This window comes from Thamnophis elegans, chromosome 14 (assembly GCF_009769535.1).
Source record: "Thamnophis elegans isolate rThaEle1 chromosome 14, rThaEle1.pri, whole genome shotgun sequence".
Classification (NCBI taxonomy): domain Eukaryota; kingdom Metazoa; phylum Chordata; class Lepidosauria; order Squamata; family Colubridae; genus Thamnophis; species Thamnophis elegans.
Window position 1 is genome coordinate 3031838 of NC_045554.1, and position 25123 is coordinate 3056960.

The window sequence follows — 25123 nt, forward strand, 5'->3', positions numbered from 1 at the left end:
ACTTGGAATTCAGGAGAAACTTCCTGACGGTGAGGACAATCAACCAGTGGGACAGAAGTTGCGTTCAGAAGCTGTGGGGGCTCCATCCCTGGAGGTTTTTAAGAAGAGATTGGATAGTCATTTGTCTAAAAGGGCATAGGGTCTCCTGCTTGAGCAGAGGGTTGGAATAGAAGACCTCCAAGGTCCCTTCCAGCTCTATTCTGAGGGATGGATAGATAGATAGATGGATGGATGGATGGATGGATGGATGGATGGATGGATGGATGGATGGATGGACGGACGGATAGAAACTAATCAAGGAGAGAAGCAACTTGGAATTCAGGAGAAACTTTCCTGTCGGTGAGGACAATCAACCAGTGGAACAGAAGTTGCCTTCAGAAGCTGTGGGGGCTCCATCACTGGAGGTTTTTAAGAAGAGATTGGATAGTCATTTGTCTAAAAGGGCTTAGGGTCTCCTGCTTGAGCAGGGGGTTGGAATAGAAGACCTCCAAGTTCCCTTCCAGCTCTATTCTGAAGGATGGATGGATGGATGGATGGATGGATGGATGGATGGATAGAAACTAATCAAGGAGAGAAGCAACTTGGAATTCAGGAGAAACTTCCTGATGGTGAAGACAATCAACCAGTGGAACAGAAGTTGCCTTCAGAAGCTGTGGGGGCTCCATCACTGGAGGTTTTTAAGAAGAGATTGGATAGTCATTTGTCTAAAAGAGCATAGGGTCTCCTGCTTGAGCAGAGGGTTGGAATAGAAGACCTCCAAGGTCCCTTCCAGCTCTATTCTGAGGGATGGATAGATGGATGGATGGATGGATAGAAACTAATCAAGGAGAGAAGCAACCTGGAATTCAGGAGAAACTTCCTGTCGGTGAGGACAATCAACCAGTGGAACAGAAGTTGCCTTCAGAAGCTGTGGGGGCTCCATCACTGGAGGTTTTTAAGAAGAGATTGGATAGTCATTTGTCTAAAAGAGCATAGGGTCTCCTGCTTGAGCAGAGGGTTGGAATAGAAGACCTCCAAGGTCCCTTCCAGCTCTATTCTGAGGAATGGATAGATGGATAGATCGATGGATGGATGGATGGATAGAAACTAATCAAGGAGAGAAGCAACTTGGAATTCAGGAGAAACTTCCTGACGGTGAGGACAATCAACCAGTGGGACAGAAGTTGCCTTCAGAAGCTGTTGGGGCTCCATCCCTGGAGGCTTTTAAGAAGAGATTGGATAGTCATTTGTCTAAAAGGACATAGGGTCTCCTGCTTGAGAAGAAGGTTGGAATAGAACACCTCCAAGGTCCCTTCCAGCTCTATTCTGATAGAGGGATGGGTGGATGGAACTGATCAAGGAGAGAACCCATCTGGGATTAAGGAGAAACTTCCTAACAGTGAGGTCAATTAATCAGTGGCCTCCAGAAGCTATGGGTGCTCCATCACTGGAGGTTTTTAAGAAGAGACTGGACAGCCACTTGTCTGAAATGGCCTAGGGTTTCCTGCTTGAGCAGGGGGTTAGACTAGAAGAGCTCCCGGGTGCCCTCCAGCTCTGTTCTGATCGATTGAACCCTGCCGCTTCGATCAATGTAGACCTTTTGCCAGCCATCGCCAGTTTTGGATCCTGGCCAGTGGAAAACCACTAATACAAGTTTCTAAGCTGTGCAGCATGGGAGCTGGTCCAACCTAACAGGAGGAGGCCATGCTGGGAAATGCCCATCCAGATGTCTCCCTGGCTGTGAGCAAAAAAAAGAAAAATAACTTAAATGCTTCTACTAAGCCAACTCCAGTTGACAAAATATGCAAGCTTCCAAGTTCTCGCCCGCTACCCATCCGGATAGATGCCTTCCTCTGCTCCATTAAACGATGAAATTCAATGGAAACGCAGCCGCCGCCTGTGTTTAAACTTGTGAGAACTCAGCCGGCTGCCCAAATCTATTCGCATTTGTGCAGGAAACACAACCAGAGCTAGCCAACCGGACCACTAAGGGGCTAGAGAGTAAATATGGAAGCTTAAAAACCGGTCTTCCGAGCAATTAAATTAAACAAAAAGAATATCATGACTTACATCGCACCCGTTCCTAGCTCGTTCTCAAGAAGAGAAGCAAATAAAGTGTTTAAGCTGGATTTTGTCCCCCAGTGCGGTAGCTGAGGGGGGAGGGGGTGGAGAGGGACCAAGTTCTTGTCCTTCAAGGCGTTTTTAAGGGGATCGTTTTTGAAGAAACAGAAAACAAATATGGCCTAGGTTGCTTTTAAGTCTTCAACCTCTTGAATTAAGTGTATGTATGTATGTATGTGTGTGTGTGTGTACACACACACACACACACACACACACACGGTCAATCTTGCCTGTCCTAAAATCATAGGAGGTAAATTGACTATGTCTTCTTTATTTTATATTTCAGGGATTTTGGGGGGGGGGGTGAGAAAGAGGTGAGATAGATAGATAGGTAGGTAGGTAGGTGGGTGGGTGGGTGGGTGGATGAATGAGAAAGAGATGATAGGTGAGATAGATAGATAGGTAGGTAGGTAGGTAGGTAGGTAGGTAGGTAGGTAGGTAGGTAGGTAGATGGATGAGACAGAGAGAAATGGATGTGAGAGAGAAGATAGGTGAGACAGATAGAGAGATGATAGATATAAATAGACAGACAGACAGACAGACAGACAGATAGATAGATGAGAGAGAGAGAGATGGATGAGAGAGAGAGAGAGAGATGATAAGTGAGATAGATGGATGGATGGATGGATGGATGGATGGATGGATGGATGGATGGATGGATGGATGGATAGATAGCTATAGATAGACAGACAGACAGACAGACAGACAGATAGATATGGATGGATGGTAGAGAGACTGACAGACATATCCATTCATTCATTCATTCATTCATTCATCCATTCATTAGATTTAAATGACATCTCAGTGACTCTGGGGGGGGCTTACAGACAATAAACTCAGACATAAAGAGAGTCGACCTTGGTTTCCATACTCTATTGAAACAAACCCAGCGCTTGTAAATATTTTTTAGGTTCAACTGCGACCTCCACTTCCCTTATTTACCTTTAAAAAGATCGTATTTGCTACCGGGGGTGGGTGGGTGTCAAGCTATTTTCCAAAGCACCCCAGACAAGGAATAACGGATGGAAACTGACCAAGGAGAGATTTGACCTGAAAATAAGGAGGAATTTTCTGACACTGAGAACAACCAACCCATGGAACAGAAGTTGCCTTCGGAAGTTGTGGGAGCTTCATCCCTTGAGACTTTCAAGAAGAGACTGGACTGCCATCCGTCACAAATGGTGCAGGGTCTCCTGCTTGGGCTGCGGGTTGGACTAGATGACCTACAAGGTCCTATCTAACTGTTAATCTGTTAAATCTGTTACAGTTGAAGAAGCAAAGAAATGAGGACTCTGAAAGTTGTTAATCCTAATGTCTGAAGAGCTTCCTGCATAAACGGGCCTCCTCTCGTTGGGAGAGGCCAATTTCGCTATTCGCTCATGGTGTCACTAATTAACTTCGCTCCGTGGTGAATGAAACGAACCACGACAGCAAAATGCTTTCCATCTCACATCACTTAAGCTTGGAAGCTGAACCCGGAGGAGACGGTTGCGTCCTTTTTCCCCAGAAAAAATGTGTTTGTTGTTTTTTTAATGACTGGTTTGATGGGCAGACCAACTGCTTAACAGCAGAGCTGGCATCCTTCGGTGCCAGGTTTTAGACGAGCTGGCAAACCACCTCGCCCTCCATTCAAAAGAGGCAATCCTCCAGAAACCCACTAGCTTGACAATGTTTGTCAACGAGAGGCCTCCCTTTGATCCCCAGCGCAAGTGATGTCCAGATTGGTCTTCCAACGAAGTCGGCAAACTGGCTATTAAGGAAAAACGATACCCCAAGAAGCCTGGATAATTGGATAGCGGTTTGCTCAGGTGTAGGTAAAGCTTCCCCTCGCAGATAGGTGCTACTCGTTCCCGACTCTAGGGGGCGGTGCTCGTCCCCGTTTCAAAGCCGAAGAGCCAGCGCTGTCCAAAGACGTCTCCGTGGTCATGTGGCCGGCATGACTCAACTCCCGAAGGCGCACGGAACGCTGTTCCCTTCCCGCCAAAGGTGGTTCCTATTTTTCTACTTGCGTTTTTTACGTGCTTTCGAATTGCTAGGTTGGCAGAAGCTGGGACAAGTCACGGGAGCTCACTCCGTTTTGCGGCACTAGGGGTTCGAACTGCCGAGCTTTCTGATCGACAAGCACAGCATCTTAGCCGATGAGCCACCGCATCCCTCTATATAACTCCTAAACGAATACAATTTACCTCCGTGCAGGCACACACACACAAAAGGAAGAATAGGCACACAGGGATACGGTCCTTCTCCCTTTTTTGCTGCCAAACATTTGGAGGCGTTTCAAAACAAGAACTAAAACAGAAATCGCTATTAATTAATGCGTGCTACACAATTCTCCATCAAAGTAGAAGGAACACGAAGCCACATTATTTCTTCTAAATAATAATTTTGAAAAAAAATAGACAGAAGAGTATGAAAAGACAAGCAGGTTGGCTTTTAATATTATTCCTCACAGGTAGACTGAAGGCTTAAAACAATTTAATCTGTGTTTGGTTCGTAATGAACAACTGCAAAAAAAAAGGAAAAAGAATTCTCACCAGACCTGCAAATCACAATGGATTAAGTTGCGACACAAAGAGCTGGAAACGCTGAAGTATGTTCCTATACCTCCTCTCCAAAGCTCATAAAAATCACGTTTTAAAATGCTCAGAAACCACGCTCCATAAACCACTATTTGGAAGCAGCGTTTTTAGCTAGCCCCAAAGAGGCTTAAACCTTAAGAGGTTAATTTTGGCAAACGAAAGCTTGCAAATTAAAAGTGTCCCAGATCAGATCGATGGTTAGCGGCAAAAAAAAAACACCCTTTTATTAATTGACTGTGAATTCCGCTCATTCACATCCAGCAAAGTCTTTCAAGGGAGGATTTACAGACCTCGTCTGGCTTGGAGAGCTGCCAGGCCGAGATCTGCAGAACTGGGCAAGGCATCTCGGAGAGGCATGAACCAATGAAGAGAACTAATTGTCTCCTGCAAACTCCACTCCCCTGACGCTCCTCTTTTATCTCCTTTGGGAGGGGACATTCATCGTCCACCTGTGGCCTTACTCCCAAATCAACCCGTTCTTTAGCTGCTTCCCTTCGTCTGGACACTCTGCGCATGCGCACACTGGGAACAGGCTCCAGCTGTTCTTCTGCCTCACTGATGTCTGACTCTGAAGGCAGCTGATAACTGTCAGATGGCCCTGGCCCCCTCTCTGCCTCCGACACAGAGCCCTCATCGGAGCCTTCCCCAGACTCCAGGACTGGCCCAGGTTCCTCCCCAACCTCCTCACTGACCGAATCTCCTGTCAGCTCCATTGGCAGGCCACAACAGGAAGGACAAAGGCAGATTGGACAAGTGGCATAGAAAAGGTATCTCAGCATCCAGAGTGGAAAGAAGTGTGTGTCAGGTACAAGAGGTTAGGAAGCAGGATAGAGTTCAAAAGTACTACTGTCAGGCCTGCAATTATATTCGTTAGAATTTTGGCCTGCTATGCTTTCTCTTATTTCAATATGCTGTTTCATTAGTCTAGTCGATGGGAGGGGGGAATAGACAGGAGTAGGATTGTGGAATGCGTGGTTTTCATTCTTTATTAGAAGCCAAGGTCATCCTTTGTCTCCGCACTTTTACACCTGACCGGAAGCAGCTGGGTGTGGATGCCAGCGTGGAAGAAGAAGATTGGACCACGTGATGGATTGTGGGTGTGGGGACAAGATCATGAACTTTTAACTGGGGTGGGATTCTGATGTAATTTCCAGTATTGGGAGTAACACAGATGTGTTAAGATGTCTGCTTTATTAAATTGGAACTATAAGGATCGTTTTGCCTTGGACTCTGATTTAATTCTACATGATACTTGGACCGTTGACAACTACCTATACACAAGTTTATTTCACACCACCTGTACACAAGGATCTGAAATGTTACAGTAGGTTTAGGTTTATTAGATTTATATGTAAATCTAACAGTAAAGCATTCATGTTGTCCCTGGCCTTCAGACTAAATAGATTCTACATGCACTTCTTCCTTGTGTACGTTAAGTGTCATTTTAATGTACACTATAAGTAAATCAAGAAGCAACAGATGGAAACTAATCAAGGAGAGAAGCAACTTAGAACTAGGGATAAATTTCCTGACAGTGTGAACAATTAATCAGTGGAACAGTTTGACTCCAGAAGTTGTGAATGCTGCAACACTGGAAGTCTTTAAGAAGATGTTGGAGAAGCCATTTGTCTGAAGTGGTGTAGGGTTTCCTGCCTAAGCAGGGGGTTGGACTAGAAGACCTCCAAGGTCCCTTCCAACTGTTATTCTGTTAGCCTTTAATAGTCAAGGCAAATTGGCATCGGAGAAGAGTCAACGGACCTCAAAGGGAGTTGAATTTAGGGCAAGGAAACTCCAAAAGGATGGTGCGTTTGGCGCTGTGTCGGCAGGCCTGGGGTTGATGAGCTCCCTTCCCCTCTCGACTCGTGTGGTTGTTGCTATTTTAAATGCTTGTCTTGTACTTTTGTGTTCCCTTTCCCCTTTTGAGTTGTTCGCCGCCCTGAGTCCCTCTGGGAATAGGGCGGCATATAAATAAAACAAATCTCAATCTCTGGTGCATTTGGGGTCATCTTCAGGCTCAGCCTGGACACCTCCTACATCGTGGGAAGGAAGTAGTCCTCGGCTTACAACAGTTCATTTAATGGCCGTTCAAAGTTACAACAGCACTGGGGAACGTGGACCTCTTGATTGGATTCTAACTTGAGGAAGTTATTTCCTCGAGTTTTTGAAAACCTATCCGCGAGGAACGAAAATCTAAATAAACCTTTTAAAGAAAAAGATTATAGGAGGGGGGGGGGAATTCTGCTTTTCACCCCCTTTTGGGGAGAGGGGCGCTTTAGCCAGCACAAAAGCTAAAGGCAACAAATTGGGGTTTGCGGGGGTGGGCGGGGAGGGAAGGAAATGAGCCCATTTCCCATCTCAAGAGTTGCATTGTCAAACCGACTCGTACAAATGGAAATGCACCGCTGCTGTGACTTTCACACGCTGGGAAGAATGCTACGGCGGCTATCGTGAGAGGGAACGGCTTTCATTTAAGCAGCAGGGCCCGGGTTTTATTAAGGATGATTGCCACCCCCCCACCAAAAAAAGTGCATTAACTCAGCCCCGTTCGGAGACGGAAGGAAGAAAGAAAAAATTAGAATTCCTAGAGCTTCGACTTTAGAAGATTTCTGAATGTGGCACTTAACTTCTTTGATGCACAGAAAGAAAAATGATAATTGTGCTCTCTCAGCGGCGCCTTCGCTTTATGACGGCAAAAACTAGAGGGCGAATTTCCACCAGGGGGAAGCAAGGAAGGGCAATTAGCCAGTTCCTTTCTTGCTTCTTCCGTCCGAAGCGACGCCATCCGTCTCGCTGGTAGTGAAATCAAAGGCCATGAACTGGGTTCAATCAAATGCAAATAGAGCTGGAAGGGACCTTGGAGGTCTTCTAGTCCAGCCCCCCTGCTCAAGCAGGAGAACCGATGACATGCCCAGTCTTTTCTTTAAAAAACCCCCGTGATGGGAGCAGCTAAAACTTCGGGTGGCAAGCTGTTCCAGTGGTTAACTGTTCTCACAAACCAGGAAATTCCTACTTATTTTGAGAATGGATCTCAGGATACAGTATAACAAGATCTGGAAGGGACCTTGGAGGTCTTCTAGTCCAGCCCCCTGCTCAGAGTCAGAATCCCTTCACGAACACGTTCCCAGCTTATCAACTGCAACGATTCACTTATCAACTGTGGCAAGAAAGGTCAAGATTTGTTTGCAACTGTCCTGTTTAGCAATAGACGTTCTGGGCTCAATGGCGGTCGCAAGTCAAGGACTGGCTGCAATCTGAACACGGGGAATATTAGACCTCCCTTTGCGACATCTGTTACAATCAGAATGTCTGCGTTGTTAAGCGAATCAGGCCCCATTTCTTTTATGGCACAGTTGTTAAATGAACTGATGGTTCTTAAGTGAAGCAGGAGGCCCTTAAGTGAATCCTGTTCCCCTCCCCTTGACTTTGCTCATCCGAAGCCAGCCGGGGGCCGATGGCTTTTAATAGCAATAGCAGTTCGACTTATATACCGCTTCATAGGGCTTTCAGCCCCCTCTAAGCGGTTTACAGAGTCAGCATATTGCCCCCACAGTCTGAGTCCTCATTTTACCCACCTCGGAAGGATGGAAGGCTGAGTCAACCTTGAACCAGTGAGATTTGAACCGCCGAACTGCAGCTTAGCAGTCAGCTGAAGTGACCTGCAGTACTGCACTCTAACCACTGTGCCACCTCGGCTCCCTTAACAAATAAGAGAGTCAGCTTCTAACAAGGCGGGCAGCCAGCGAATTTAATGAAGCAATGAGAAGAAATAAAAAGAAATGGCAATTCCACGTTATTTCATAAAAAAAGAGATTTGGGGGACGTCATTCTGGGGGAAGGAAGGACGAAGGTTGCTCTGCTGTGCGATCAGATGCCTCGCTCGCCTTTGCCATCAAACTCAATATGAAGAGCTTAATTACCTGTAGCGATACGAGCCTCTGCGCCGTTCCTCTCCCGCTGCAAAATTACCCCATTAAAAGACGAAGATGAGGAATTGGGAAACATCACCTCCTTCCTTCCTCTTGTGGCCCGCCAGATGCTCGGCAACTGACTCGTACTTATGACGGTGGCAGTCACATAATCCCCTTTGCGACCTTCCAACAAGCAAGAGTCAACGAGGAAAGCCGATTCACTTAACAACCGTGTTTACTAACTTAACGACGGCAGGCATTTGCTTAACAACCGTGCCAAGAAAGGTCTTGAAAAGGGACGAAATTCGCTGAGCAAATGTTTCTGTCAGGCCTGCATTTATATTCCTTTTAGAATTTTGGCCTGCCACACTTTCTCTTATTTCATTATGCCGTTTCATTAGTATAGTTGATGGGAGGGGGGAATAGACTGGAGTAGGATTGTGGAATGTATCGTTGTCATTCTTTACTAGAAGCCAAGGTCGTCTTTTGTCTCCACACTTTTACACCTGACTGGAAGCAGCTGGGTGTGGATGCCAGCGTGGAAGAAGAAGATTGGACCATGTGATGGATTGTGGGTGTGGGGACAAGATCATGAACTTTTAACTGGGTAGGATTGTGGCGTCATTTCCAGAATTGGGATTAACACAGATGTGCTAAAATGTCTGCTTTATTAAATTGGAACTTTAAGGATCGTTTTGCCTTGGACTCTGATTTAATTCTACATGATACTTGGAACGCTGACAGTTTCACTTAGCAACCTGTTGTGACTCAGCAGAAGTTTGCTGTGAGTTGTGTCGGGATGCAAGATTAACAATGCAGCTGGGGCTCGTTAGTGGCGTCTTCTGGTGATAAAAGAACGGATGGTGCCACGCCCTGGTTGCAGAAGTCAACGTTCATCATTCATCGGTCGTGGTTTGTTTGTGAGAGACACTTGGAGAAGTGATTTCTTTTCTGTAACCCTGATTCAAGGAGACACTTGGAGAAGTGAATTGCTTTGTAAGAGTTTTGTTTTGCATTCGGTTATCTTCTTGTCAGAGACTTTATTTATGTTTATTTTTGGGCTCGCAGCCAGTCTGAGCCGAAGACTGATAAAGTTCTTTCCTTTTAAGTTTGTCTGCCTGTCGTTTGTTAACGAGCGGAGGAGGGGGGACAGAACAGCAACCTAAACGTTGGGCTCGATTGCGGTTTGTGTATGTCAAGGACTACCTGTGTGCACTCAGCAAACAAACAAAACAGCAAAGAAGGAGGTGTTGGAATTGCCGTGCCATTTTTCACTGACCTGATATCTAAGCCCATGCTCTGGTCCAGTTTTTCCCACCGGCTCAGCTTCTCCTGAACTTTCTGGAGGAGCAAAAGTAGAGGAAGACGATTTTTAAACATCCCAGCAATGTAATTACATCTGCAATTACACACCTGTTCACCTTACAGCCGGCTGCAGTGCTCTGCGCTCATGGTACGGATGCAACGGATGACAATTTTTGCCAGAAACAAAAACTTTTGGCGCCAGTTTAGAGAAGAAGAAAAAAACACCCACCCATAGGAATGGAGTGACTCCCTTAAGGACAGATCCGTTCGCGTCACGACCACGGGGTGTTCGCTTAACCACCGTTGTAACTTGGAAAGGTGACCAAATGAATGGTGGCAAGCCATTACAACCTCGGCTTACAACAATTCATTTAGTGGATTGGATTGGATTGATTGAATTTATAGGCCGCCCAATCCCGAAGGACTCCGGGCGGCTTACAGCAAATGAATTTTAAAAAGAGTTAAAAACAAATAAAGGAGAACAGATTAAAAGAAGCACATCATGCACCCAGTCTAATCGGGGCTGGACCTCGGTCGAGAGGTCAACAGCCCCAAGCCTGCTGGAATAGCCAGGTTTTAATAGCCTTTTGGAAGGCCATGAGAGTGGGTAGGGTCCGGATCTCTGGGGGTAGCTCATTCCATAGGGTGACTGTTCATAGTGACTGTTCAAAGTTGCCATGGCGCTGGAAAAAAGTGACTTATGACCATTTTTCACACTTATGACTCTTGCAGCATCCCCACGATCATGTGATCAAAGTTCAGATGCTTGGCAAGTGCTTCGTACTTATGATCGTTGCTAACAAATCAGCAAGGAACCTGGATTCACTTAACAACCAGGTTACTTAACTTATTAACTGCGGTGATCCACTTAACAAGGGTGGCAAGGTCGTAGGGGCAAAATTCACTCGACAAATGTCTCACTTAACAACATAGATTTCCAGCTCAATTGTGGTCATAAGTCGCGGATGATCTGCGTTCAGCCTCAAAAAACAATGAATCTTATTCCCTCCCAAGAGCAGAAATAGGAAAGAGGTATGTAGCCGTCACAGAATTTTACCTCCTTTTCCAGTTCCAAAGCCACCCGTTCTGTCTGGACCTTTTCAAATCTCTCCAGCTTCCTTTGAAGACCCTCGACTTCCTCTTTCAGTAATCCGTTGTTTTCTCTCATTTCCCTGTGAGGTAAAGGTAAAGGTAAATGTTTCCCTCACACATATGTGCTAGCTGTTCCTGACTCTAGGGGGCGGTGCTCATCTCCGTTTCAAAGGTGAAGAGCCAGCGGTGTCCGAAGACGTCCCTGTGGTTCCTCCAAAACAGCTGGGGTCATCTAAAGGTTAATCTCACTTCAGCACAGTTAACAGGATCATCTAAAGGTTAGTTTCGCTTTAGCAAAGTTAACAGTTAGGGTCATCTAAAGGTTAGTTTCACTTTAGCACAGTTAAGAGTTAGGGTCTTCTAAAGGTTAGTTTTGTTTTAACACAGTTAACAGTTAGGGTCTTCTAAAGGTTAGTTTCGTTTTAACACAGTTAACAGTTAGGGTCTTCTAAAGGTTAGTTTCACTTTAGCACAGTTAACAGTTAGGGTCTTCTAAAGGTTAGTTTCGTTTTAACACAGTTAACAGTTAGGGTCTTCTAAAGGTTAGTTTCACTTTAGCACAGTTAACAGTTAGGGTCTTCTAAAGGTTAGTTTCATTTTAGCACAGTTAACAGTTAGGGTCATCCAATGGTTAGTTTCATTTTAGCACAGTTAACAGTTAGGGTCATCCAATGGTTAGTTTCATTTTAGCACAGTTAACAGAGTCTTCTAAAGGTTAGTCTCACTTTAGCACAGTTAACAGTTAGGATCTTCTAAAGGTTAGTTTCCCTTTACCACAGTTAACAGGATCAATTAAAGATTAGTTTCACTTTAGCACAGTTAACAGTTAGGGTCATTCCAAAAGCTAGTTTCATTTTAGCACAGTTAACAGTTAGGGTCATTCAAAGGTTAGTTTCACTTTAGCACAGTTAAGAGTCAGGGTCATCCAAAGGTTAGTTTCACTGTAGCACAGTTAAGAGTCAGGGTCTTCCAAAGGTTAGTCTCACTTTAGCACAGTTAACAGTTAGGGTCTTCTAAAGGTTAGTTTCCCTTTAGCACAGTTAACAGTTAGGGTCATCCAAAGGTTAGTTTCACTTTAGCACAGCTAGCACAACTATATACATTCAGTACATAACAGTTGTGATAACAAAACTGGGGACAAAACCAGGCACAAGGAGGGGAGAGAGAGGGGAAAAAAACCCGAATGCACACACTGACAGACAATCCAAATAAATAATCATCTTCTGTTCCTTACCTAAGGTAGGCGTTCTCCTCCCTGAGTTGCTGCAATTCCCGTTCCATTTGGGGAAACTGAGCCAGCTCCGACTTCATGTTCTTCACAATGACCGCATCTTGTTCTTGCATGGAGATCTTTTGCTCAAGATCCTGCAGAAACAGGGCCCAGAAAAAAAAAAGAACTTTCAGAAGACAACTGAACAAGATGACTCCGTAATAAATAGTGAAACACTGGTGCTTTCCTAAGAGTAGCTGGGTAGAAATTTATCTCCAGGTAACTCAAAGAGGAAGGACATAAGAGGCCTCACCTGAATCTTTTGCTCCTTCTTAGACATGAGATCTTCCTTTGCCTGAAGGACTTGGATCTGCTGAGTGGCCTCTTGCCATTTTCTGTTGAAAATGGAGATAAAATATTCATTTACCGCACACAGCGCTGCTTCTAAACCTCAGCAACTTTAAGGTGGGTAGACTTCGGTTGAACTCCAATGCCTCTCTCATTAATGTCTATGGAGAGTCTCCGTCATCCAGGTCAGCTGGCCCTCGACAGGCCACAATAGTTGGATGTTTAAAAAAGAAAACTGACATATTTTTCAAGGTTTGTCCATTTTCAAGGCTACCTTTTCTGTGTCACGTTTCCGAAAAAAAATCCCCTTATTAATTCATGAGCCTCGAGCCAAGTTTCAAAGGAAAACCAGTAATTTATTAGGAACACCATTTCGGCAATACCCCGTTGCGGTCAGATCTGACCTCGTTTAAATTATGGCTGAATTTTGTTCCTGTTTCTCCCCACCCCTCAGTCTGTGTCATAAATCACATTCTCCAATGAGATGCACACTTCACAAGCCTCCCTTGCACTACGCTTGGTTTGCTAAAGACTAAGAGTCGAATTCCCACCCGTTCCCGCTTACTTGTGAAGCACATCGAATTGTTCAGTCAACTCCTGGTTCTGGGACTGCTGCTTCTTTATCTCCATCTCCTGATTCATTGTGTTCCACTGGGCCTCTGATACTTTCCCCTTCAAGGCGTTGATGGTCTGAGGGAGAAAGAAATAGTTGGTGTTTATTTGTTATTTATGAAATTCATACACTGCCTAACAGGCTGTTGAGGAGCCTACGTTGAAGGAATAAACTTCTGATCCAATGCTAAAATGAATAGGGGAACCAATGACCCTGATCTGGTGTCAGTGTCAGCCTCTGCTTTGCTGTTGCTTTGGCTGCCATGAAACGGGGAGGGTGGGCATGGTATTTGGGAGGGGTTACTCATTGTGCTGGAGGAAGGTTCTGGAGTTCAGCTGCCTATCGGACTACGCATGCGTGGGAGATTCCCGCCAGGACTAACGGCACCGACATTCCATCTTGGTGATGCCTTTTGAAGTTATCTCACACCTGACACCTGAGAGAATTATGATTGGACTGTAACTGTGATGCCAAGGGGTGGGGAATGGGCTATTCTATATATCCATCGCTTTCGCGCCTAAATAATCAGACTTCGCTACGCTATGCCTTTAATCATTTATAATTAGTAAAAGTACACTTGATTTCTACACATGGAGTCTTGTGGTCTTCTTTCCTGATTATCTAATGGAGAGGTCCTGACAGTCAGGATTCCAAATAGCATCCAAAGATAAATCAGAGTCAGAGGCAAAGGATTCCTCAAAGTTCCAATTTATGAAGAGAGCCATGTTGGCGCAACTGGGAAAACCCGAATCTGAAAGCTTCCCGGTTTTCCCCACCCAGTTGAAAGTTCAAGATCCTGCCCCCACCCACCCACAAGTCCATCCCATGGTCCAATCTCCCACTGCCATGCTGGCAGTTCCTCCCATCCAGTTCCGGTCAGGTGCAGAGACAAAGGATGACCTTGGCTGTCTAGAAAGAATGTTGTTATGGCTGCATAGCATCTAACTCCTTACAATCCCCCCCTCCCATTTTCCCACCATAGAGAATGCATAGCGGAATAATAGAAAGTGTGCCAGGCCAAAGGCCCAAAAGGAAAGAGGGCTGTAGGCCTGACATCTGGATCTTTTTCCTACAGGTAGTCCTTGACTCACAACAGTTTGTTTAGGGACAGGTCAAGGTTACAGTGGCACTCAAAGGTTTCTCACAACCTCTGCAGCATCCCCATTATTGAATTTATTGAATTGATTTGTTTCTTCATTGGCTGCCCGTCTCGTAGCAAACAAAATTTTGGTCAGTAAACGTAGAAGGCAGCCCTCGACCCACAGAAGTTCATTTAGTAACCATTACGAAATTGTAAAGGCAGTGGGGGGAAAAAAAGATGGGCTTATGGATGTTTTTCACGCTACAGCAAAGCCACGATCACGTGATCAAAATTCGGATGCTTGGCGAGTGGCTCACAGTTATGACGGCTGAAGTGGGTCCCAGGGGGAGACACACGATCCCCTTTTGCGACCGTCTGGCCAGCAAAGTCGATGGGGGAAGCCAGATTCAATTCCACAACCGGGTTTGCCAGCTTAACAACTTCAGTCTTAGCCATTGTGGCAAGAATGGTCGTTAACGTGGGGCAAAATCCACTTAACAACCGTCTGGCTAAGCCACGGAAATTTTAGGCTCGATTGTGGTCGTAAGGCGAGGACTAACTGTATTTTTTTTTCATTTACGCATTTGCCTCGCTGTTCGATTTTTTAAAGTTTTTTTATTCTCTTATGTACAATTATAGGTATACATTCATAAAGTTATTCTTCTTCTTTACAATTGCCATTCTTATACATTTATTATTCCATTTAAAAGATTATTTGCTTTATTTACCATCCCTTGTTTTAACACCATCTTATTTTCCCTTTCTTTTCTCCCGCCCTCCCTTCTCTCCTTTCTTCCTTCCTCCTCTCCTCCCTCTTCCTTCTTCCCTTACCTCTCCCCTACTCCTATTCTTCCTCTTCCCCTTCCTACCCTCTCTCCTTCTCTCCCTTCCACCCTCCTCTCCTTACCTCTTTCTTCCTTCCCCCCTCTTCCTCTCGTCCTCTCCCCCTTCCTTTTTCTGTTGTTATGGGTGTCTCTTTCATATCTCAATTTATGTTTTCTTGGGATGCTATTTCCGCAAACCCAAATATAATTTGGTATCATTTCTTATCCCCTTTTCTTCTTCCCTTGCCCCTTCCCTACCCCTCTCTTCTTCTCCCCCTTCCTACCCTCTCTCCTTCTCTTTCTATCTCTTCTGACCTTCCTCTCCTTTTCTCTTTCTTCCTTCCCTCCTCTCCTTCTTCTTCCCTTACCTCTCCCCTACTCCTCCTCTTCCTCTTCCTACCCTCTCGTCTTCTCTTTCTCTCCCTTCCACCCTCTTCCCCTTCCCTCTTTCTTCCTTCCCTCCTCTTCCCTTTATCCTCTCCCCCTTTCTTTTTCTGTTGTTATTGGTGTCTCTTTCAAATCTCAATTTATGTTTTTTTGAGATGCTATTTCCACAAACCCACATATAATTTGGTATCATTTCTTAGTCCCTTCCCTTCTTCCCTTGCCCCTCCCCTACTCCTCTCTTCTTCTCCCCCTTCCTACCCTCTCTCCTTCTCTTTCTATTCCTTCCGGCCTTCCTCTCCTTTTCTCTTTCTTCCTTCCCTCCTCTCCTTCCTCTTCCTTCTTCCCTTACCTCTCCCCTACTCCTCCTCTTCCTCTTCCTACCCTCTCGTCTTCTCTTTCTCTCCCTTCCACCCTCCTCTCCTTACCTCTTTCTTCCTTCCCTCCTCTTCCTCTCATCCTCTCCCCCTTTCTTTTTCTGTTGTTATGGGTGTCTCTTTCAAATCTCAATTTATGTTTTCTTGGGATGCTATTTCCGCAAACCCAAATATAATTTGGTATCATTTCTTAGTCCCTTCCCTTCTTCCCTTGCCCCTCCCCTACTCCTCTCTTCTTCTCCCCCTTCCTACCCTCTCTCCTTCTCTTTCTATTCCTTCCGGCCTTCCTCTCCTTTTCTCTTTCTTCCTTCCCTCCTCTCCTTCCTCTTCCTTCTTCCCTTACCTCTCCCCTACTCCTCCTCTTCCTCTTCCTACCCTCTCGTCTTCTCTTTCTCTCCCTTCCACCCTCTTCCCCTTCCCTCTTTCTTCCTTCCCTCCTCTTCCTCTCGTCCTCTCCCCCTTTCTTTTTCTGTTGTTATTGGTGTCTCTTTCAAATCTCAATTTATGTTTCCTTGGGATGATATTTCCACACACCCGAATATAGTTTGGCATCGTTTCTAATTCCCTTCCCTTCGCTAATCTATGTTTTTTCCCCTTTATATCTCACTCTTGAATATATAGTTGTGTATTTAGTCCTTTCTTTTCTGCTTTCCCCACTGTGATGTCCAAATGGAAGATTCTGGGCTCCGCAGAGAAGAAATAAAACTTCTGATCAAAAGCTAATATGTACATGAGACCCCAACGACGCTGATCTGGACCTTTTTAACACGCAGCAGTCCCGGTTCTTTGTTCCTTCCGACGCTCCCTCGAGTGTTGTTATTTACTAAAAGGACTTGCAAGGGGAAACTTTCAAAGGCAGCCTGCTCCATCTAGTAAAGACCCCATCAAAGGGATGCAAATGGGGGAAGGCTTCCTCCCCGCCTGCGCTTTCAAAAGAGAGCTTGTGTAAGTCCTCCCACGGATAAGCAACGGTGACGGCCTTAAATTTGGCACAGAGCCGGATAAGCCAGTTTTCAAACCTAGATTACAGGCGGGCCAGGAAAAGAAAATAAAGATCTGAAGCAGCCTTTTTCGGCTTTCCTGGCCTTTGCAAAGCAATTACAGAGTCATTCCGGGAACCAGAGAGTTCGCTGTGCGATTTCTCTCCAATTTCGGGCTTCTCACCATGATATAGATATAGCAATAGCAGTTAAGACTTATATACCGCTTCATAGGGCTTTCAGCCCTCTCTGAGCGGTTTACAGAGTCAGCATATCGCCCCCCACAACAGTCCGGGTCCTCATTTCACCCACCTCGGAAGGATGGAAGGCTGAGTCAACCCTGAGCCGGTGAGATTTGAACAGCCGACCTGCAGAACTGCAGTCAGCTGAAGTAGCCTGCAGTGCTGCATTTAACCACTGCGCCACCTCGGCTCTATATAGATATATAGATATATATGAGAGATGGATGGATGGATGATAGATGATGGATGGATGGATATAGATACAGAGAGAAAAAGAGAGGTGATAGTTGATGGATGGATAGATATAGATGCAGACAGATGCAGATAGATGATAGATAGATAGATAGATAGATAGATAGATAGATAGATAGATAGATAGATAGATAGAAAGATAATAGATAAAGGTAGAGAAAGAGAAAGAAAGAAAGAAAGAAAGAAAGAAAGATAGATAGATAGATAGATAGATAGATAGATAGATAGATAGATAGATAGATAGATGATGGATGGATGGATATAGATATGGATGGATGGGTGGATGGATGGATGGATGATAGATGGTGGATGAATATATATATATATATATATATATATATAGATAGATAGATAGATAGATAGATAGATAGATAGATAATAGATAAAGGTAGAGAAAGATATATATATATATATATATATATATATATATATATATATATATAGAGAGAGAGAGAGAGAGAGAGAGAGAGAGAATAGATAAAGGTAGAGAAAGAGAGAAAGATATAGATAGGGAAAGAGAGAGAGAGATGGATGATAGATAGATGATGGATGGATAGATATAGATACAGACAGATAGATAGATAGATAGATAGATAGATAGATAGATAGATAGATAGATAGATAGAGATAGATAGATAGATAGATGATAGATAGATAGATAGATATAGAGAAAGAGAAAGAGACAGATGGAGAGAAAGAGAGAGAGACAGATGGAGAGAGAGAGAGAGAGAGAGAGGGAGAATGAATAGAGCTGGAAGGGAACTTGGAGATCTTCTAGTCCAGCCCCCTGTTCAAGCAGGAGACCCGATGCCATTCCAGGCAAACGGCTACCCATTTGTCTTTCCTTTAAAAACTTCCAGTGTTGCAGCTTTTGGTGGGAAGTCGTTCCACTGGTTAATTGTTCTCCCTGCCATGAAACCTCTCCTTATTTCAAACTGTCCATTATTCTTATTTATGCCCCCAAGAATCCTCCCTCTGGAAATCGCTTAACGGTACAGCTTCTTAACATGCTACCGTCCCAGCCTTGAAGCATCAGAAGGTGCTACCATTCATTTCAAGGAAAAGAGACCACTCGGTGTCCTTTTTTTGGAAAAAAAAACAAAACCTGTCATCTAACTCCTGCAACACAAAAGTTATTTGGACTATCATCACCCCTTTTAAGACTCCCAAATGACATCAAATACACTTTCACCCAATCAACGGCTCGGCCCTCACTTCATTCGCCTCGGTGAGCTTGGCCTCTTTCTCCTGCAGCTTCTTATTCAGGGCCTCCATGTCCTTCTGGCAGGCCTTGTTGGTCTCAAGTTGTTCCTGGAGGGCGTTTTTCGCCTCGGTCTCCCTCTCCTGACACTGCCTGATGCGCTTCAGGAGATCCTGGTTGCGATCCGCTTCCCGCTGGAAAGAAGACAGCAAGAGAAAGTTTAGGAGAAAAAAAATATGACCATTACGAAAGGATTTCAAGTCGCTTGGAAGTAACCTTTGGAAGTAGGGTCCACGTACCCTCGAGGTAGGCCTGTCGTAACATCCAACGGTTGCTAAGCTACAAGCCGTAAGTCAAGGACTACCCGTTCTGTATAACGGAAAGGCGGCATCAATAAATCGAAGTTCTTTTCAACGGCAGCAACGTTTGGGGGTACCAAGAGAAGAGGAGATTTGTAGCTCAGGGTTGAACTGTGGGGGTCCCTGGTGCTCTCTGAGCTTGGTGGATTTTTTTGGGAGACGTTTCACGACCCAGCTAGGGAACATCATCAGTGCTAGAAGGGAGTGGGGATTGTAGAGAGAAAGAGGAGGAGGAGAGGAAGAGGAAGAGGGAGGAGAAAGAGGAAGAAAAGGAGAGGAGAAGGGGGGGAAGAGAATGAGGAGAGGAGGAAGAAAAGGAAAAGGGAGAAGAAGGAGAGGAGGACAGGAAGAGAATGAGGGAGGAGGAATAAAAGGGGAGGAGGTGGAAGAGAAAGGGGGAGGAGGAAGAGAAAGAAAAGGAGAGGAGGGAAGAGAATGAGGAGAGGAGGAAGAAAAGGGGGAGGAGGAGGAGGAAAAAGAGAGAAGGACAGGAAGAGAATGAGGGAGGAGGAAGAAAAGGGTAGGGGGAGGAAGAGGAGGAGGATGGGAGGAAGAGGACTGTGGGGACCCTGGTGCTCTCTGAGCTTGGTGGATTTTTTGGGAGACATTTCACGACCCAGCTAGGGAACATCATCAGTGCTAGAATGGAGTGGGGATTGTAGAGTGAAAGAGGAGGAGAGGAAGAGGAAGAAAAGGAGAGGAGAAGGACAGGAAGAGAATGAGGAGAGGAGGAAGAAAAGGGGGGGAGGAAGAGGAGGAAAAGGAAAAGGGAGGAAAAGGAGAGAAGGACAGGAAGAGAATGAGGGAGGAAGAAAAGAGGAGGAGGAGGAAGAGGAAGGGGGAGGAGGAGGAGGAAGAGGAAGAAAAGGAGAGGAGGAGGGGAGGAAGAGAATGAGGAGAGGAGAAAGAAAAGGGGGGAGGAGGAAAAGGAAAGGACAGGAAGAGAATGAGGGAGGAGGAATAAAAGGGGAGGAGGTGGAAGAGAAAGGGGGAGAAGGAAGAGGAAGAAAAGGAGTGGAGAAGGGGAGGAAGAGAATGAGGAGAGGAGGAAGAAAAGGGAGGAAGAGGAGGAGGAAAAAGGACAGGAAGAGAATGAGGGAGGAGGAAGAAAAGGGGAGGGGGAGGAAGAGGAGGAAGATGGGAGAAAGAGGACTGTGGGGTCCCTGGTGCTCTCTGAGCTTGGTGGTTTTCTTGCAGACGTTTCATGACCCAACTAGGGAACATCATCAGTGCTAGAAAGGAGGGGAGGGGGTTGTGGAGTGGAAGAGGAGGGGGACTGTGGGGTCCTTGGGCTCATTGAGTTGGGTTGTTTTCTTGTACGCATTTCATGACCCAACTAGGTAATCTCATCTGTGCCATGATGATGAACCCTCCCTTCTCTCTCTTCTAGCGCTGATGATGTTACCTAGTTGGGTCATGAAACGTCTGCCCACCCACCCCGCCAAAAAAACCCTACCAAGCTTAGAGAGCATCCCACAGTGTTTCGATGTGTTAAATTCCACAGTCTGAATTTTAAAACCCTGTAAAAATCTTGGCTCAAGTCACTTCCAAAGCTGGATTCCATGCTCTTTATGGTCAATCCGTTGTTGTTCTTTACACGAAGACCGGTGTAGCCGCCTTCCAACCAGATCGTGGCTTGCTTTGTGATGCAAATCAGTCGCATCTAGCCATTATACAGCCCACGGCTTTCCCCCTTACCACAATCAACGGCTTTGCCATTCTCCATCTAAACGCCTTTTTTATCTCCCCCCCGTGTTCCTTTGATAAAACACTTGCGCGCAATGCTTGTTCTCTTCCATTTCCCCGTCTTTAATGCACCATCTTAAACCACTTAGGCCAATTTTCCTTCCCTATCTTTCAAAATAACAAAAATGAAAAAATAAAAATGCCCACGGAACATTTCGGTTTCCCAATGTTCATGTCAAGCTGTTGCTTTGTGTAATCCAGTCCATCGCATTTCGGCACCGAGTCCTTCGATCTGAGAGTTTCTCTTTTTCCGATGGTTCCTTTTCTCTTTTTGAATAATTACACTGTTGTTTCTCTTTCTCCCTTCTCTGCTTTACCTGCGAAAGTCTCTCACCTGAGGTATCCTCCATTAGCATCCCTAATGCCTGGTTTACCATCCCTGATTTTTGGGGGTTTGCCATCCGAGTTATCGAGGCCAATCTCAGCCTCGCCAATCCTGCCTGTCACATGCTGATTTATTGGGACACGTAGTCCTCGGCTTAGGACCAAAATTGAGCCCAACATTTCCGCTGCTGAGCAGAACATTTGTTGAGTTTTGCCCCGTTTTACGAGGTTCCACCACAAAACCACGTTCGACTAAAGCGCGCTCGACGAAACCGCGTAGCTGACGTCAACAGGGCGACAACAGCGCGGAGACAGAAGCACGCTGTAAATGCTAAACCTAAAATTAACCCCTAAACTTAACTCCCCTAAACCTAATCCTAAACCTAACCCTAAACCTAATCCTAACCCTAAACCTAACCCTAAACCTAACCTTTAATCTAACCCTAAACCTAATCCTAACCCTTAACCTAACCCTAACCCTAACCCTTAACCTAACCCTAAACCTAACCCTTACCTTAAGTTGAATCGGCTTGCTTTCAAAGGGCTATTTAAAGCGCCCTTCTTTCTCCGCGCTGGCTGTTGTCGCCCTGTTGATGACGTCAGCGATGCGGTTTAATCGGGTGCGGCTTAGTCGAGCGCAGTTTTGTCGTCCCATGGTTTTACGAACTTTCTCGGCGCAGTGGTGGCAGTGACATTTTATGACTGCCAAAATTTAGACCCAAAATTTCCGCCTCTTCAGCAAAACGGCTGCAAGGTGAATTTTGAACCATTTAACGACCTTCCTTGCTGCAGTTGTTAAGTGAATCCCTGCAGCTGTTAAGTCAGTAAGACGGTTGCTAAGTGAATCCAGCTTCCCCCATTGACTTTGCTTATCAGAAGGTCGCAAAAGGGGCATCACGTGGCCCCGGGATACTGCAACCGTCGTAACTGCGAGTCATTTGCCAGGGGTCTGAATTTTGATCAGGTAGCACTAGGGGAACGTTGCAATGGTGTGCAAAGTGTGAAAACCGGTCAGAGGTCATTTGTTTTCCAGTGCCGTTATAAAACGATGAACGGTCATTAAACAAGTGACTCCACGCCCAGCTTGGGAATTTGAACTCGTAATCCCAATCCAGATCAATCCAGGTGATGCGAACCAGACTGGCTTGAATAAACCATGAATGATTATCACACACTGGCCTGGATCATAGACTGTGAATTATAAACCAGAGACTCCATCCAAAGGGATAGAAGAAGCGATTCAAACAAGTCAGGCGTCAGGCTTCGAACCTGCCACATACTCGAACATATGTAGCCATAACAACATTCTTCCTCAGAGAGTCAAGGTCATTTTCTCCCTGCAGCTCGACTGAGGTGGATGGGAGGAATCTTCCTTTGTGACAGTGATTGGAGCATGTGATGGACTTGTGGGTGCTGGGGCGGGGTCTTGAACTTCCTTAAGTTTTTATTTTGTTTATGCAAACGTCACACCTTTGCAACACATTACACTTCTTTTACATATCTGTTGTGATTCTTTTATCTGTACATATAAGTCTTATATAACTATAACTAAACTGTAACTGTTCTGTCCCCCCTTCACGGCTCTTAACAAACGGCAGACAATTAAACTTAAAAGGAACTCTCTCTATCAGTTCTCAGTTCAAACTGGCTTCGAGCCCCAAAATAACAGAAATACAGTCTCTTTCAAGCAGATAACAGAATACAAAACAACTCTTACAAGCAATGCACTTCTTCCAAAGTCTCCACGAATCAGGGTTACGCGAAACACCAAAGCACTTATCCAGGTGTATCAAGCAATGTTGTACGAACCCAGGAACGCACGAAGGAACGCACAATGGAACGTTAACTCCTGCGACTACGGCGTGGCAGCATCTGTCCTTTTATCTCCAAACCTGCCCCTAACAAGCCCCAGCTGCATATTGAATCTTGTATCCCGAAAAGACTCACAGCAGACATCTGCTGAGTCACAACATATAACTATAACCATAACTATAGCTAAACTGTAACTAAACTATAACCATAACTATAACTAAACTATAACTATAATTAAACTATAACTAAACTCCAACTCCAACTCAACTCCAACAACTCCAACTCTAACTCTAACACTCTCTCTCTATATCTATATATCTATATCTCCCCGGAGGAGAGCCTTCTCTGTGGCTGCTCCGACCCTTTGGAATGAGCTACCCCCAGAGATCCGGACCTTGCCCACTCTCATGGCCTTCAGGAAAGCTGTTAAGACCTGGCTATTCCGGCATGACTGGGGGCTGTTGACCTCACTGTTGAGGTCCAGCCCCGATTAGAACGAATGCATGTGTTGTGCTTTTAAATCTGTCTTTTTATATACATAATTTCTTTCTTCCTCTTCTTTTTGTAAGCCACCTGGAGTCCTTCGGAATTGGGTGGCATATAAATTCTATTAATAATAAATAATATATCTATCTCTATCTCTATCTATCTCTATCTATCTATCTCTATCTCTATCTCTATCTCTATCTATCTATCTATCTATCTATCATCTATCTATCTATCTATCTATCTATCTATCTATCTATATATTAGATTTTTTAGGTTCAAAGGCTAGCTGATGAGAGCTAAATAGCTTGAAATAGATCTATACTAGTCTCCCTTTATTTTTTTATCAGCACAAATACAACAAACAAACATACATACATACATACATACATACATACATATATATATGTATATATACATACACACACACACATATACATACACACACACACACACACACACACACATATATATATATATATATATATGCATTTATATTATTTCATACATCTTTTTTCTTCACTCTATATATAACATTCTATATATTCCATGTATAACAACCTTTATTACATTTGACTCGTTTTGTCTTGAACTTTCAACTGGGTGGGGAAAACCGGGAGGGTCTCAGATTCGGGTTTTCCCAGAGGTGCCAACATGGCTCTTCTCATAAAGGGCAGCTTTGAGGAAACTCTTAACCTCGGGCTTTTATTTGATGGGAGATACTACCTGGAACCTCGACACCAAGTTACAAACGCACCAGGGCGATGCACGAGCCCAGCTCTTCATCTGGCTCCCCAGCTCACCTCAAACTTGTTGGCGTTCAGGTTGGCGGCCTTCTCGAGTTCGATCCGAGCCCTCTTGTGACTTAATTCCATCTGCATTTTCTCCCGCTCCATCTGCAACATCCGCGTGCCCGAATGGATTTGCCCGGCCTGCTCTTCCAGCTGATCCGTTGACACCGAGAGGGGGAAAAGACACCAAGCGGTAATAGCAATAGCAGTTAGACTTATATACTGCTTCATAGGGCTTTCAGCCCTCTCTAAGCAGTTTAGAGTCAGCATATCGCCCCCCACAGTCTGGGTCCTCAGTTCACCCACCTCGGAAGGATGGAAGGCTGAGTCAACCTTGAGCCGGTGAGATTAGAACAGCCGAACTGCAGAACTAGCAGTCAGCTGAAGTAGCCTGCAGTGCTGCACTCTAACCACTGCGCCACCTCGGCTCTTAGATCGAAGGTCTCCAAACTTGGCAACTTTTAAGACTTGTGGACTTCAACTCCCAGAATTCTCCAGCCAGCATAACTTATTCTCTTGTAATCCCTTCCTCTGCAATCTCTCCATTTAGCAATAGCAATAGCAGTTAGACTTATATACCGCTTCATAGGGCTTTCAGCCCTCTCTAAGCGGTTTACAGAGTCAGCATATCTCCCCCACAGTCTGACATATATATATATATATGTCATTATTCAGTTTGCTAAATTTTTGCTCGCTTGGTAGGTGATCGGCTTGTTTGCCGAGTGTGACCACTGAGCAGCACTGTCTCACCTTCATCATTTGCTGGTAGTGTGTCTGGAGTGAGCTCGGGGGAGACGTTGGGGCATCCTGGACGGACGATTCCTCCATGGAGAGGGCCATGAAGTGGTTGTAGGACTTCAGGATGGAGAAGACGGTGGTGTTCCCCTCGGCCTCCTCCATCTGCATCCGGGTTCCACTGTCCATACAATTAAAAATATGGTTTTTTAAAAAAAATTAAATAAAATTTAGGAGCTTTCTCTCCGCGCACGTCAAGTTAAGGCATCCCGAACTGCAGCTCTCCAAATCAGTTTTAAAAAAAATAGTCTTGACTTCTTTGATTAGAGAAAAAGTGGCAAATACATTTATTGCTGTCGAACTGCAACTCAGGG

At 45.1% G+C, this 25123-nt stretch overlaps 1 protein-coding gene across 1 annotated transcript in view; it reads right to left on the reverse strand.

Moving 5' to 3' along the window:
- Positions 1–25123, reverse strand: part of LOC116517815 (mitotic spindle assembly checkpoint protein MAD1-like) — a 108366-nt gene that overhangs the window by 79948 nt on the left and 3295 nt on the right. Inside the window, exons 2-9 of the mRNA XM_032230991.1 lie at positions 24765–24930; positions 24027–24167; positions 18511–18690; positions 13108–13232; positions 12508–12589; positions 12219–12349; positions 10950–11064; positions 9867–9928 (exon numbers count right to left, since the gene is read on the reverse strand). Coding sequence (XP_032086882.1) covers positions 9867–9928; positions 10950–11064; positions 12219–12349; positions 12508–12589; positions 13108–13232; positions 18511–18690; positions 24027–24167; positions 24765–24930 — 1002 coding nt within the window. The remainder of the gene's footprint in view (positions 1–9866; positions 9929–10949; positions 11065–12218; positions 12350–12507; positions 12590–13107; positions 13233–18510; positions 18691–24026; positions 24168–24764; positions 24931–25123) is intronic.